Source organism: Lycium barbarum, chromosome 3 (genome assembly GCF_019175385.1).
Source record: "Lycium barbarum isolate Lr01 chromosome 3, ASM1917538v2, whole genome shotgun sequence".
Lineage (NCBI taxonomy): Eukaryota > Viridiplantae > Streptophyta > Magnoliopsida > Solanales > Solanaceae > Lycium > Lycium barbarum.
In genome coordinates, this window is record NC_083339.1 from 95,531,397 (window position 1) to 95,548,100 (window position 16,704).

Below are 16,704 nucleotides of genomic sequence, written 5' to 3' on the forward strand. Positions count from 1 at the left end.
TATATACGTATACATATATAAATATATACGTATACATATATATTTATATATGTATACGTATATTCTGTATTGCTGACTTGCTGTTAGCCTGTTAGTCAGTAAATATTTATATATATATCAATATATGTATCAATATACTTCGGTTATATAACTTAATATATATTTATATATATTAAGTTATATATAGCTTATATATATGTATAACTTAATATATATATATATATATATATATATATATATATATAACTAAAATAACTAAAATATACTAAGAATATACTTATAATATATAGTATACTTATATATATATATATATATATATATATATATATATATATATATATGTAAGTTATACATATATATATAAGCTATATATAACTTAAACATATTTATATATATATATATATAATATATATATGTATCAATATACTTAGGTTATATAACTTAATATATATAAATATGTTTAAGTTATATATAGCTTATATGTATGTATAACTTAATATATATATATATATATATATATATAGATTTTTTTTTTTTTAATTTCACCGGTTTAACCGGTACGGTTCCGATTTCAAAAAAATGGGAACCGGACCGGTAAAGAATTAACGGTTAACCGGTTCCGGTTACCGGTTTTAACCGGTTCAACCGAACCGGTTGACGGGTTTAATGCACACATTCAAGATACAACTTATGTTTAAACCATACCCCTGTTCCTTCTCTTAAAACATACAAAAAAAGAACCATCGCCCTTATTCCCCTGCCTTGCACTGCACACAAACCACACCTCTACATCAGTTTCGACCATCAGCGCGTACTTCCCCAATCTCGCTAGCATTCAGGTAAGTACTCTTCCCTCTCTTCTCCTCTTCCTCTGTCCCTCGTAGCAGATTTTTTTTCTCCTTGTTTGTACTTCTGTGGGGTTTGTTTATGTGGAGTGAGAGCACAAATGGGTGATTTTGGTTTGTTGGTTGATTGATATGTGATTGTGCTTCACTGAACTATAATTCCCAATAAATGGGAGGGTAGTTCAGTCTCCTAATTGGTACAAAAAGTTTGGTTAAAGTTGTGCACACAACATGTTCGATAGATTGTCTAAAAGAATATTTCATTCGCCGGTGAGGTCTGAGAACCGAGTTATATTAGGAGTTGATTGTGAGTAATTGTTTGGTAGTCATGTAGGTCTTGGACTGTTTGGTCATTTGCTTCAATTGAAATTTTTATTTTTCACCCGAGCTAAGCAGTCCGTTGGCGTTGAATTGTTGCTAGGCTTCTCACTAACCACATTGTTGCTCAACTGAGTACCATCATGGCATGTGACTGACTCGAGTGTTTAAATGGTGCTTCTAAAGTGTTACGAGAGGACAAGTACATTCTGCGACTACTACTCGCGTATGAGCCTTGAATTTACGGTGTGCCTAGGTCTAGGATAAGCTTTAGTGGTTGCTTTGAATAATCTCCTACACTGCTGATGCTATAAGAAGTGACCTAACAATATGCCTACACTTACTGGAAATGTGAAAATGGATACTTACTTTAGTGATTTTGTGAGTTGTGCATGAGTTTGTTCTGTGATTTTTTTTTTTTTTTCGTTTGTTTGTTTAATTTCCTTATTAGCTTTCCAATGGAATGGATACATATCACATAAGGAAATGGATAGACTAATTGTTGAGCTACTGCACAATTTATTGATAGCATTGTTGGAAGACTAAGCTAGAGACATGGAAGAAGCAAATTCTAGACAGGAAACAGAGACTTCACCTGGGACTGATCTGTGGTGCTTTTTGACATTAAAATGGCCTCTAGATCATCCAAAATAGTCCAAGGAAGAGCAGAACATTCAGGGAGTCCCTCCTAACTTTGCTTTAATGATATAGTTACATTGAGGACAATGAAACATTCTAAGTTGGGGGAGGCTTTATTTTGATAGATATTTTTGTGATGGGGTGTGATATGTCATGATGAATGATAATTTGGTAGGTTGATTTTATTTTGGTATTTTTTTTGTGACATTTATATTAGTATGATTTTTTTAAGCTATTACTTGCTTCTTTAGGTTTTTGTAGTTTAGTTGTAGGAATGGTGTTGGGATGTGATTTTTGCTTTTTGGTAAATTTTGGCTTGCTTGGTACCAACACATTTAAACCTTTGCATATGAATTCTTGATTTTTGAAAAAGAAAAACGATTGAAGTAAGGATTTTTGTTGTGACTTTTAGACTCAATTTTTGGCTCTTACTTTCACTAATTAGTCTCTTTAGGCTAAGAGTGAATTGTTGTGTTCATCTGTTTCAATTGGTTCTTGGATACATATTCTACTTGAGTTTTCATGTGCCATGTGTGGTGAAGTTTATTTGTGAGTTCTTTTGCATTATTTGTGGTCTAGAACTTGCCCGAAATGAGTTTCAAGGCGAAATTCTAGACTACACTTGGTTTGAAAAATGATGTTAGGCCTTCCTTGGACCCTTTTTGTGCCTTAAATTTCCTACCCTTGCATATTTTCCCTAGTCAATCCCTTTTGAGCCTTTAACCTTTTCTTTGACAACCATGTTATAAGCTTTAACCCGTTCTTCATTGATCCATCTTTTGGTACCTTACCTCCTTAAGTGCGTTGAAAGTGCAAACATAGGCTAAAAGCCTAAGTTTGGGGGTGATGGTTGGTAAAGTGTGATGTGGAAGTTGCTTGAAAGGTGAAAAAAAATAGTGGTCTTCCTTGAAATTTTGAAAAAAAAAAAAAACAAACAACAATAAAAAAGAATGAAGAAAAATGAAGGAAGAATAAAGAGTTGTGAATAATGGGAAGACTAGGTGGTGAAATGAAAAGATGAAGAAAATGGTGGAAAAGTTTTAAAGGAAGTGTGCTTTGATTGTTGAAAATTGTAGTGCTTAGGGAGGTTTTTGAGTCACTATTTCCAAATCGTGCCCTACATTAACCAAAAGCCTACATTACAACCTTTTAAGTCCTAATTGATCTTGAACCAAGTGTGTCTACGTTAGTGGAGAAATACATAAAGAGCAAGCTTATGGTACTACTTGTGCATTTGAACATCTTTGTGAGAGAAGAGAGTTAATTCTTTCCATTTGATATCCCATTTGTATTTCGAATTGCATTTTGTGAGTTTGGGATTCTCTCTTGATTGTGAGGGCACATGAGAATTTAAGTTGTGAATTTGTTTCATTTTCCAATTGAGAGGAATGAACAAAAGAAAGTTGTTTTGTGATAATGAGGCAAATTTTGAAACTTTAGTGTCATGACTTGATTGCTACTTTGATTAACTTGGTGTTTGAGCATTTGAAATGAAAATGAAGTTTTCGAGAAGAAGTTGGTGATTCATATGTTTTGGATTAATTGATGGTACCAATCAAAGTCGTGTGTTTGTGCTTAAAGTAGACTTTTTGACTTGGTATGATGTTGGTGCACTTTTTAGTGGAGTCCTTTGAAGGAAATTGTATGATTTGATTTGCTTGAGGACAAGCAATAATTTAAGTTTGGGGATTTGATAAGTTGGTATTTTACCAACTTATTTCTTCCTTAATCTTAGATTGTTGTTATGTTTTGATTGAGAAAACAGTGCATTTAATGTCGTTTACTTTAATTTTATAGGTTTATATGATTGAGAAGTGATCATGAAGAAATCAAGTGAAAAACAAGTCAAAAAGAGGTCAAAGTGAAGAAAATGACAAAAAACTGGACAGTTTTTCCAAATCTGGGCAGTTTTCAAAATCTGAAAATATAGGGCTGTTCTGGTCATATTTTGATGTGGAAATATTGGGGAGTTATAAAAGCAACACTTTAAGGAAAAAATCAGGATCTTTGGCCATTTTTACAAGCTTTGGAGCTAGAGTTTTACACCACACCGTTGGAGGAGAAGATTGAAGCTCTTTAATGATAAATTTCTCAATCCTTTCTTCAATTCCTTGCTTTGTATTGCATATTTAAGTGTGTTGTATTTTATTCCATTACTTGAAACTTGTTTATGAAAATATACATTGTTAAAGTTTTGGATCAAACTCTTGTTATGCTTATATATTGAATGATGTTTATATCGAATGAAGTGAGTTATTGTTTCTTTAATTATCTCGTTTTGAATGATTCTTAAGGGAGTAGCTAACCCTAAGACTCGCCATTTACTTTGATTGGGCTAGGAAGAGGACATCTAGTTGGGAAAGATTAATTAACAAGAATTTGGAGCATAACCCTCATCTTATAACTTGAGCTAGGAATATGAAAGTTACTTGAGATTCAATTGGTTGTGCTTGATATCAAACTCTAAGGCTTGGAAAAACTTAGAGTGAAATTCATTGATTTGGTTAGAAGACTTTCAATGAGATGTTAGAAACTATTATCTATTAACATAAACTCGCTCTTAGTTGTAAAATTGTAAAATACATTGGATCGTTACTTGAAAGTAATTTCCCTTGTATCCACGCTTGTGGTCATTGATCATTTTACTTGCTTTCTAGGTTAGTTTACATTTTTGCATTAGTTATAATTTTCTCAAAACCAAAATATTATCAAGTGTTTGGATTAGTGTAGAAAGTGAAAATTCCTTGCTTGATCACCTAGTATATTGTTCCTTGTGGGATTCGACCCCGACTCATAGTTGGGTAATTATATTGCATACGACCGTGTACACTTTTTCTTTGAGGAATGGACTTGGACGTTATCCGTAACGCCATCAAACATCGAGGACATGCCCAAAAATGACAGACGAAAGTGGACATCAAATACGCAACAACGACAAGAAAAATCAAATAAAGCCTATCGAATGGCGAAAGCCGAACGACTACACTTTGAACTCTCTTCTTCTCCTTTATGAATACATTGCCGTTTTTTTCCACTAGGACAATCAGAATGGATTTTGGCAATACAATTCAAAATTCAGAAAGGCATCAAGATGATCGCCACATAACAAAGGTTTCAAAGAAAGCAAAGGAGAGCATTTTGGCCACCCCACATCGACAATGAGACATAAACCATGTCAAACACATGGTTCTTGGTATCTCAATTTATTTTTACCAAGACAATATTTGCTTGTCCACCTTAGAAAGGGACGTATAACTGTTTGTCCACCTCAGAAAGGGACATATAACTGTTTGTCCACCTCAGAAAGGGACGTATAATTTGTCCACCTTAGAAAGGGACATACTTATTCATCCACCTTAGGTGAACGTTTATACCGCATTATCTACTGATAAGGTTTCTAAGGTTTTGCAGTTTAAACATGCTAAGGAGATGACACATACAACCAAAAGGGCCATTCATTCAAATTGCTAAGAGGGCCATTCATTCAAACAAAATGCTGAGAGGACCATGGATTTAAGACAAAATTCAAAGGAAGAACAACAGAAGCTGCAATTCAACGAAAGAACACCCGGAAAGGGTAACAAAGCTATTTAAATAGAGTTTTTTCCGCTAACTTGTTTGTTCAGTGATTGAGACAGGAAATGGCACTAGCGAAACAAAACAAAGCAAAAAAAAAAAAAAAAACAAAGGCGAAACAACAAAAGCAAAAGCAAAGATGAAAAATTCAAAGACAAAGCAATAAAAGCGAGAAGCATCCGAAAAGGGAATAATGATGACGAAGCAAAACGACAAAAACTTGAAGACATATGATAAAGCAAAAGCATCTGAGAAAGGGTGACAAAGTCCTCCCTAAGAAAAGTTGGCTTTACGCTGATAAGTTTGTTCGTTTTGCAGAGCACACAAATTTTTTACAAAGAAAAATTTTAAGACTACTGAAAGATATAACCATGATTTACCGAAAGCCTGGTCTCCACTAAATAGTATTGTGTCAAGGTATTGAGATCCCGGCCTAGATATTGCATGGCTTGCCTTGATACATTGACTGATTAGACGTCTTAAAAATATAAAATTTGAAGACGACGCATTGATATCGGTATTGAAATGTCGTATTCACAATCGAGTCTAGTCCTTTTGGAAGAAGTGAACCTTGTCAACGGGCGGGTATTCTTCCCCGGAGTCAAAAAAGGAAGGTATCAGTCTTGCCACTGAGGTAAGCTTCATTCCTCAAGATGACGATATGGATTAAACGACTACGTGCCAAAGGGGCTGAGTCGTCATCCATATATATAGCCAAAAATAGGTAGCATAATTCTGAGGTTGATGTCCACAATTGTTGAAATACGAATGTGATTCCTACATCAAGATTTGCGGTCGCTATTGCAGTTTATTTCCAGTTAATGTAATCATGGTTCAGGGATAGTGGTAGTCATGAGAAAAGGCTCCACACTTGAGTATGCAGTAGTTAACTTGAATATCCTGACTAAATGTTGTAATTCTGGACACAGAGGTTAGTAGTCATCATGAAAGGAATATGATACTGCACTCTGATGTGCAGTCTACATTTAGGTATTTTTTACTATAAGTGATGTAGTCCCGAACTGTTACACCGCAAGCTTCGTATGAGGATAACGATGCAGTCGACACCAGATTTGCGACAGTCACCGCAGTATGTGAAAATGATGTGAGTCCAAATTTTCAGGGGTGGCGGATGTCATAAGAAACAAAAATGACCCTGCACTTGAAAACATGGTTTTCATTAGTAGCATCTTGCTTACGAAAACGACAACGGACTGGGGTGTGTAGGTTTCGCAAAAATGCAGTATAGCCCGACCCAGATCCCAACGGAAGTTATCATTGAACAATGAAAACATCTGAAAATGACAGAAAAAGAGTCGGTCAAAGTATCGTGATTATTATCCAGAGTAGATCATTTTTCAAAAAATACACGAAAAACACACACTTACAGGAGAAAAGAAAGAAGACAGACAAGCATTTGCGAAGAGGCGAACATAATATTGGAGGATGACTTCAATGTCAACAAAATGGAAAAATGTCATTCAGGTATGACTACATTAAAATCAAAATTTTCAAAAAACTAACACGCATGACTCAGCATTTGGAGATGGCTAAAATCTACCGAGATAGGAAGCAAAAGCCGGATTCAAAACATGTGGAGCGTACGTGGAACTTTTCTTGGGCAGCCGGCCAAAAATCATGGATGAGAGTCAAGCTTTCTACACCGGAGATTGAAAATCACTTCAAGCATCAACACTAATAAATCCTTTCCGAAAACGGCCTCCGATTCGGAATTTTAACCGGAAGCAGCCAAAGGGATTCCCAGATAAAGGGATATTCCTTTTCAGGCTATCAAGTCGAACTACAATTGGCCTGATTCCCAAAATCAGGGATATGTAGGCTACTCAAATTTCGAGGATCGACCATACTCCTATAATTGTCTCGAGATACCTCGAGATAGTTTAAAGAAAACTCTTATTTTTCATAGTCCTCATACAGTCAGAACTACAAACGGCCTGAATTCTCATGTGGCCTGAGATATGTAGGAAACCCAGAAACCGGAGTTCGGCCGTACTTTCAAAATTTTTGGCAAAAAAAGGCTGTAATTTTTTTTTTATTTGGTGAAAATTAGGTTTGTCAAATTCGCAGCTCAAGGATGTCCTTGCCATCCTCGAACTCTGAAGGGGCAGCTGTTGACACCTAATTTTTACCTCATAAAACGCGTATTTTAATTTTCAAATTTCCCGAGTCCAAGACGGAGCAAGGATTCCCTTAAAAAAATTAAAATTTAAAAATCCCGAGAAAATTACAAAAATTGACGTTTAATTATTATTTCCATAAAAATTAACAATTAAGAAATTACGAGTTATCTACTTTCACAAACGTGATTTGAAAAGAAGATACATGTCTCGCTCCGTCTAACTTGGGAAAATTGTTAATTAAAAATGACGTATGAATTACGGCTCATTTTGACAGCATGTTTTCACATTTTTAAATATTGCTCGGAGGTATATCAATATAGGGCTCGTTTTGAAGCTCGTATTTTAAAACGACGTATTATAATTTTTATTTCATCAAAATATTATTTTACGAGGGGCGTATTTGTAATGACCTGTTTGGTCGTTTAACATTTTTGGACTCTTTTTCATTAAATACCCTTTCCGTAGCTTTAAATGGTATTCTTAATTTGCGGGGATAGGTGACACGATTATATAATTGATGGGTAATTTTTGGAATATATTTATTTATTGTGTGTGAATAGTTTATTCATAGGGAATTTTATTTGCACTTATATAAGGTATGAGTTGGAGAATTAATTTGGTGGCTAGTGAGCCTAATTTACACTATTACATGTTAGTTGGGTGACTAAGTAATTTGGGTAATATATAAGAGTGGGCTAGGCCCATTTATTCCTAGCCCACATACTAGAATATGTGATATATTAGGGTGAAAGAATTATTATTGGCTTTTGGGATTAATAGATTGCACGAAAAGAAGAAAGAAAAAAAAACTGCTCACCGTGAGAAGAAAAATTGGCAGTGCAGTTCCCATCAAATACTAGTTTCAGATTAGATAATTGAATTGGTTTCTTCATAGTACTAGATTTATAATTATGTAGAGGTAGGATGAAGTTAAGTCTAAAGATCATTAATTCGTGTGCAGTTCTTGTCTGCATATATGAGAATTTGGTGAAACTTAGGGGTAGCATAATGATGACTCAATGATTGGAGGGTTAATTTAATGATAAAATAATGTATAATGGTTGTTGGATAATGGTATTTGTACGTTTTCTTGTTTGATGGGAAGCAGTGGGTCCCTATTTTTCTTTTGATTTTGAAATTCTCTTATGTTCATCATGATTACAACTTCGATTTTGGCATATTGGGTCTATTAAAGTCAAAAACAATTCTTGAGTTTCAACTTTTATTACTGAAGCCACAGTTTTCTTTTTATTTATTTTTTATTTTTTATCTTTTATGTCCTTATAATTGTTTCTCTATTTTACTTTAGTTTGTGCCTGTAGCAAATTAGCCATTGCCACTGTAGGTCCTAGTTTGTTAAATGAGTATACTGTTTGGAGGAAGTCATGATTTGTACTAATAATAGTACTAGGAAAAAAAAAATACTAAGTAGACTTAACAGGTTATTAAATGAAAACATGATCATATATAGATTAAATTAAACCAAGCAATTGATTTGGTTACTGATTTTTTTTTTTAAAATGCGTTAGAGGTGGTTCACTTTGCAATTTGTTTATTCTTTTTGTTAATTTTATATATTGTTAGATGTAATGGAATATTGAGTGTATTGGAATAAGGGTCACCGCACCTCTTCTTCATAGAGCATTCTCTTCCACAGTATATCTCCATAGCCATTTCATAAGACGATATTGATTATACACCTTCAAATTTCAGTAGTTATAGCAAACACGTTTTAATATTCTTGTTGATCAACACAAAACGATTTTTCTCTCTCTTCACAAATGCTCTCGATGCACGTTAACAAGTGAAGTGCTAACGTGCACAGGCGGCTGTGAAAAATGGGGAAAAGTCAAACATGAAAGCAAACTAACACAAATACAACACTGGTAAACACTAAGCGACTGGCGGAGATCATCGACCAACCACAAAAAGCAAAAGAAGTAGGAAAAAAGATGACCCAAAAGGGAGTGATACAAGACTAATCGCCGGAAAAAGGGGAAACTCCACCGGAAGTTGAGGTCATTACAGGCCAAAGGGAACTGACCCTCGCACCTGCAAATAGCAATAGCAGCAAGATGACGAGCCCAACACCAAATCCCACTGAACAAGGCAAGTTGACATCAGATCTGCAAACACAAATGGAAACCCCTACTAAAGTGGCTACTCCGACGTCGGAAAATCCGCCACCAGAAATAAAGCAGACTTGGGTAAATGTGGTAACGGGCAAGATGGCATCGAAGGGCATGGATCTGAACTACTTTGCACCCACAATCAACGAAGGGCAAAAAATAGTCACACTCGAAGAAGAGGACATTGAAGAAGAAGCTGAAAAATGGAAGTGTGCCCTTATACTGTACGTTATAGGCTACTCACCAACAATAGGAGCAGTGGATCGGTTCCTAGCTAGTCAAGGTAATTTTGATGAAAAACCCCTAATCTTCTATCACAACGACGATTACTTTATTATTCGATTAAATAGTATGGAGGATAGAAACAAAGTGATACTAGCAGGACCGGGTACAATTAATAATCGACCAGTAATAGTGAAAACTTGGACGAACAACTTTCTGCTCAAGGAAGAAGTATTGCGCACTGCTCCAATCTGGGTAAGGTTCCCAAACCTACCCTTGGTATGTTGGGGCAAGAAAGAACTTGGCAAGATAAGCAGTGGGCTTGGAACATCAATCTATGCAGATGACTGCACCACGAATGGGGCACGAGTATCTTATGCCAGGGTACTGATAGACATGGATGTCACCAAGCCATTACCAAAGTGTGTAAAAATTCATGTACCCCGAGAAGGACTAATCGAGCAAGAGGTAGCATATGATTGGGAGCCTGAGTATTGTGAGAGATGCTTAAAAATTGGGCACAACTGTGCAAATTCTCACCATACACAACCAGTAATACAAGGACAAGCAAAGGCAACTGCTCCAATGTAAAAAACAAGGTCTCCCAGAGCTAGACAACTGTGGAAGGACAGAGACAATGGGAATCATCTGAATGCTGCAAAGAATCAATACAATAAGGACAAGCAACAGGATGATAAGACAAGGAAACACACACAAAATGCACAGAGAGGAACTCAGATGCAGTAGAGAGACAACACAAATGCAACAGAGGGATGGGTAGCGGTCAAGGGGAAATCCCCTACTAAAACCATACCAGCAGCAACAAATCAAACAGTACAGACATGTAATACTTTCCATATTCTAAATCGTTAAGAAGGAAATGAAAAGAATACTGGTGGTGTAAAAAATAATGCAAATGAGAAAGGGAGTACAAGTGGGCAGAACTATCATGAAGCTTTTGCCCCCATATCCAAATGAAGATAGTTCATGGAATGTGAGGGGCATAAATAAAATCTATAAGCAAAAGGAGATGAAGGAGTTTATTAGGAAAAATAAGATGTCTGTCTTGGCTATAATAGAACATAGGGATGAGAATAGTAAAGGTAGTGCTATCATAAATAAAATAGCGCCTTGATGGGATTGGCTATCAAATGTAACAACAAATAAGGGAAGAATTTGGCTGATATGGGATCCTAGACAGGTGACTATCACAGAAATTGAGAATAAAACTCAGTTTATAGTAGTTAACATACAAGACCCTATAGATGGAATGCAAATTACCCTGGCAGCTATCTATGGCTTACACACAGTTCACGATAGGCAAACCCTATGGGAGGAACTAAGGGAGCTGGACCAAAGGATCCAATCACCATGGCTATTGTTGGGTGACTACAATGCAGTCTTGAGTATAGATGACAGAACAAATGGAAATGCAGTACAGGATAGTGAAATCAAAGATTTTAGAGATTTCATAAATGATACAGGAATGACAGAACTACCAACAAGGGGGAGGAAGTTCACCTGGACAAACAACCATGTGAGTAGCAAAATTGATAGAGCACTGGTAAACACTCATTGGATGCTGAATATGGAGCCAGTGGTGGTACAAGTGCTAGACCCTCTTTTCTCTGATCATTCACCACTGGCCCTGATACTAGGAAATGACACAAATAAAGGAACAAAACCATTCAGATTTTTTAATTGCTGGGCAGCTTATCCACACTTCACAGAAATAGTTCAAGAAAGCTCGAACACTGATGAAACAACAACAAATATACAGGAAGTTTGGGCCAAATTAAAGGAGGTGAAGAAGGGATTAAAAAATCTTAACAACAAAGAATTCAAATGGGTTGCAGAAAAGATTAAAGAAGTAAGGGGTCAGTTGCAAGAACTGCAAGTAAAAATGAGGGATCCCACACAAGCTATCAATACATATGACACAGAAAAACTGTTAAAGGAAAAACTAGAAAAATGGAACCTCATTGAGGAAAGTATATACAAACAAAAATCAAGGAATAAATGGCTGAAGGAAGGAGACTGCAACATTGCCTACTTCTTTGCCAGTGCTAAAAGCAGGAAAGCTCAAAATCTGAGTATCACACTTTAAAATGAAAATGGGGACACTGTAAGTACAGAAGCAGGCATAGAAGAAGAGGTCATGGGCTTCTATAACAATCTGTTGGGGACAACAAACCAAGCTATACTAGCTATACACCCTCGCATGCTGAATAATGGGCCAACACTGACCAGAGAACAACAAACAGAGCTCATCAAACCATTCAGTGCTGCAGATGTATACCAAGCCCTCAAAGACATAGATGACATGAAGGCACCTGGTGTAGATGGTTTCAACTCATGCTTCTTCAAAACAGCATGGCCAACAATAGGAGATGAGGTAACTAAAGCAGTCCTACAATTTTTTGACACAAACAGCATGCCTAAAGACATTAATTGCACATCTGTTACTTTAATCCCCAAAGTCCAAAATCCAACCTCCATAAAACAATACAGACCTATTTCTTGTTGCACCACCATTTATAAAATCATCTCAAAGATGCTAACCTCTAGAATGCAAGGAGTAATGGACAGTATAATAGATAAGAGGCAGGCTGCTTTTGTACCAGAGAGGGTCATACATGATAATATCATACTTAGTCATGAACTAGTCAAAGGGTATGAGAGGAAGGGAGTATCACCTAGATGCATGATAAAAATTGACATGCAAAAAGCCTATGACTCACTAGAATGGGTGTATCTAGAACAAATCTTGTGTGGGCTGAATTTTTCTAATATCTTTGTTAGATGGATCATGACCTGTGTGTCAACAGTTTCCTACTCCATAGTGATAAATGGAAACCCATCCAAGCCCTTTGATGCAAAAAGAGAGGTAAGGCAGGGAGACCCCTTATCACCTTTTCTCTTTGTAATTGCAATGGAATACTTGAGCAGGATCCTGAAAAACCTCAAACAAAACCCGGATTTCAATTTTCACCCCAGATGTGAGAAGCTAAGCCTTATACAATTAGGATTTGCTGATGACCATTTATTATTCTGTAGAGGGGAGCTTGGGTCTACCAAATTGTTGCTTGATGCTTTCCAACTGTTCTCAAAGGCATCAGGTCTAATAGCTAACCAAAGCAAAAGTTGTATCTATTTTGGGGGTGTAGACCTTGCTGATCAGCAAGAAATCACCTAGACATTAGGATTCACCACAAGCACATTGCCTTTTAGATATCTAGGGGTCCCTCTAAGCTCTAAAAGACTTTCCATTGGTCAGTGTCAACCCATGCTGGATAAAATTTTAGCAAAGATCACCAGTTGGATTGCTAAATTCCTTTCATATGCTGGTAGGCTACAATTGATCAAAAGTGTCCTGCTAGTTATACAAACCTTCTGGTCCCAAATCTTTATCCTTCCTAAAAAAAGTCATCCATCAAATAGAGTCAACCTGTAGAAAGTTCCTCTGGACTGGAAAAGCAGAACAGTCAAGGAAGACATTAGTTGCCTGGGAAACACTATGCCTACCAAAGATATCAGGAGGCCTAAATGTTACTGATATACTTATTTAGAACAAAGCTGCTATTCTTAAACACCTATGGAACCTGTGCAAAAAGAAGGATAAGGTATGGATACAATGGGTACGTGCATACTACATAAAAGGAGGAGACATATGGCACACAGAAGCAAACCAAGAATCTTGGTTCATACGGAAAATCATGAAAGCACACAAGTATCTAGAGGGTACTGGCATCCGTCAAGCTGACTTTCTACAAGAGTCAACATTCTCCATCCGAAAAACTTATAACAAACTGAGAGATGAATTCCCAAAGGTGCAATGGAGGAAAATGCTATGCAATAACCAGGGCTGCCCAAGGTGGATTTTTATCCACTACTTAGCTATATATGACAGACTAGCAACAAAAGATAGACTTATCAAATGGTCCATTAATTGAAACCCAATCTGCCCATTATGTGATAATTGGTCAGAAAGCAATAATCACCTGTTCTTTCAATGCCCAGTGACACATGTGGTGTGGGAAAAGCTACTAACATGGCAGGGGATCCATAGGAAGATATATACTTGGGATCAAGAGCAAAGGTGGGCAAACAAACATGCACATGGAAACAATGCAAAAGCTGAAGCCTACAGGATGGCCCTATCAGGATACATATACTACACATGGCAGGAAAGAAATATGAGAGTGTTCCAACAGAAGAAGAGGACTATAGCAGCACTGATTAAATAGATTATACAAGACATATACTCCAAAGGAGAGAAGAAGCCAAAAATTGCAAAGAGACTAAGAGAGCTGAACTTCTATCCATAAGCTGTAGCTAACAGGAGCATGTAATGAGCTGAGTTATCTTTGTTTTTGTGATTTGATGAACTAGAAGTTGGGGCTCAATGTCCAACTCTAGAGGGTCCTGATCATGAATTGTGTAAATATTTACCCTGGTCATATAAATCAATAGTTACCAAAAAAAAGAGTGTATTGGATTACATGAAAAACTTCAAATTCATGGTATTTAAGTTGTAGAAAGTGAGAATTAAATCCTAAGTTAGGATTTAGACTCGTAATTAATGTAAGTTATATATTTGATAGACACTATCCGTTCGGAAGCACTTTGGAAGGGAAAAGCTTTGGTGCGAGAGTTCGTGGCACCTGTTCGGCATTGAGGTAGGTTACAGTCTACTTTAGTTAGACTCTGATTAGAGAATCGTATGTAGTTGTAGAAAGTGTCGGGGATAGCATGATAGGTCTTCAGGCATGAAGTTGAAGTGAATTCCAATTAGGTTGGCTCTGTCAGCTATTATGTGGGCTTGCCGCCATATGTGTCATTTTATGTGATTATCACCTGTTTGTATCTCTGTCACATACTAGCTCACTCATTACATGAAAAGGAACGGTAATATTGATAATTGAACAGTGGACAGTAATATGACTTGTATTTGTTGATTGTATATTGGTGATATTATTGAGACTGATATCATGCATGACATGCATTCCATATTATTCTTGTGATGATTGTGAGGTAAGTGATTGAGAGACTCCGAGGTATTTGCCGGAGATTGAGAGTGACAGAGAGACTCTGAGGTCTTTGCCGGAGATTGAGAGTGTCAGAGAGACTCCGAGGTCTTTGCCAGAGATTGAGAATGATTGATAGCCTCTGAGGTTTCTGTCGGAGAGCATGAGTGGTACATGGACTTCGCGAGTCCCCCATAGGTCATGACTTTGAGGCACTGCCCTTAGTATGTGTGTACGAGAGTGGAGTGAGAGAGGTGACTGTTGCATTGCATTTATCCACTCATATATTTGACTGATCATTTGGTGAACTATATCTGTCTTGGTTGATTTCATGATTCTTTTACACTTTACTTATATATAATACGTGACCATATACCTGTTTGCTCTAGGTGCTACTTGTTAGTTTCCACTTCTTCATGCGTTATCTAATAATTGTCGGCCTATGATGCTTACCAGTACTAGTGTCGTATTGATACCACTCTTGCTGCACGTTTTGTTGAGTGCAGAGTACGATAAAAGATCCAGTTCTACACCCCGTGGCTGATACGTGAGGGTGACATCTTTCAGTCATTCAGGGTAAGCTACTTGGTCATCCGTGGCCCCTGAAGGACCTTCTTTATTTATTTCTGTTTTTGTATTAGACAGACAATATGTAGCTTTCGGGTACTTTTAGACTTGTATTTCAGACTACGTTTAATGCTCTTGTACCCTTTGACCAGATTTTGGGGATGTCGTGACATTTCTAGTGATGATAAGTATTTAAGACTTGATAACTTCTTCTTTTTTAATTTTCCGCTTATTTAACTTGTTATTGGGAATGTGGTTTGCCTACTCGGGGGATAGTGTAGGTGCCATCACGACTCGTGAATTGGGTCGTGACAGTATTTGACTAATTAACCTAAAACTATATAAAAACTGTGCTACATTTTTATAAAAAATAAGAAGGGGATTTTATCCATTTGTACCTTTGTTGGTACTATTTGGATAAGGTCTTTTTGGGGGGAAAAGTACGGCCAAGTAGCCTATTTTTGTACATAGAATTCTAAATGCTTAGTTGGATGATTTTGAAATTTTGAATAAGGATTTTGGGGGAAAAGTATGGCCAAGTGGCCTATTTTTTTGTCCATAGAATTCTAAATGCTCAGTTGGATGATTTTGGAAATTTGAATAAGGATTTTGGGGGTAAAGTATGGCCAAGTGGCCCATTTTTGTCCATAGAATTCTAATTGCTTAGTTGGATGATTTTTGAAAATTTGAATAAGGATTTTGGAGGGAAAAGTTATGGCTGCATGACCTATTTTTGTCCATGAAATTCTAAATTGGCTTGCCTACAAATAGAAGGGATGGACAATAAGAAAATGGGACATTTTTTTTGAGGGATTTTTTTTGGGAGGTCACGGTTTTTAGAGGAAAAGGGGGGGGGGGGGGGGGGGGGAATCTTCTTTTTTCTATTTTTGGGAAAAAGAGAGAAAAAAAAGAATTCAAATTTGGCATCCTAAAAGCTAAAGGTTGATTTATACATTCAAAGCTTAGCAACAAAAGATACAAATATAAGATATACATATAGAAAAAGAGAAAAAAAAATTAAAAGAAAAATGGGTTTAAAGATTTGTGAAGTGTCAGGTGCTTGAAGTGAATTGAACTAATCCTCATTTTGATCTTTAGGTTGCCCCATCAAAAGGCAACCTCTCATTCTATCCTTTATTTCATTTCTAGTTATGATTATATATTTTTTATGATACTTGTGTTAGTTAATAATAATTCTTTGCTAGCTTAGTCTTGTTTGATGATTAAGTGGATATTATGT

The 16,704-nt window shown here is 36.4% G+C and overlaps 1 protein-coding gene and 1 long non-coding RNA gene across 2 annotated transcripts; both read left to right on the forward strand.

The window, feature by feature from the left end:
• The first annotated feature begins 562 nt into the window (after positions 1-562).
• On the forward strand, positions 563-4,046 carry LOC132631645 (uncharacterized). The gene is made up of 2 exons (XR_009578950.1): positions 563-839; positions 3,600-4,046. It is a non-coding gene; the product is annotated as an uncharacterized LOC132631645 (long non-coding RNA).
• A 7,094-nt stretch (positions 4,047-11,140) lies between these two features.
• On the forward strand, positions 11,141-11,977 carry LOC132631036 (uncharacterized). Its single transcript, XM_060346635.1, has one exon. It carries the CDS (start codon positions 11,141-11,143, stop codon positions 11,975-11,977), a length of 837 nt encoding a protein of 278 aa, XP_060202618.1.
• Positions 11,978-16,704: the final 4,727 nt, after the last annotated feature.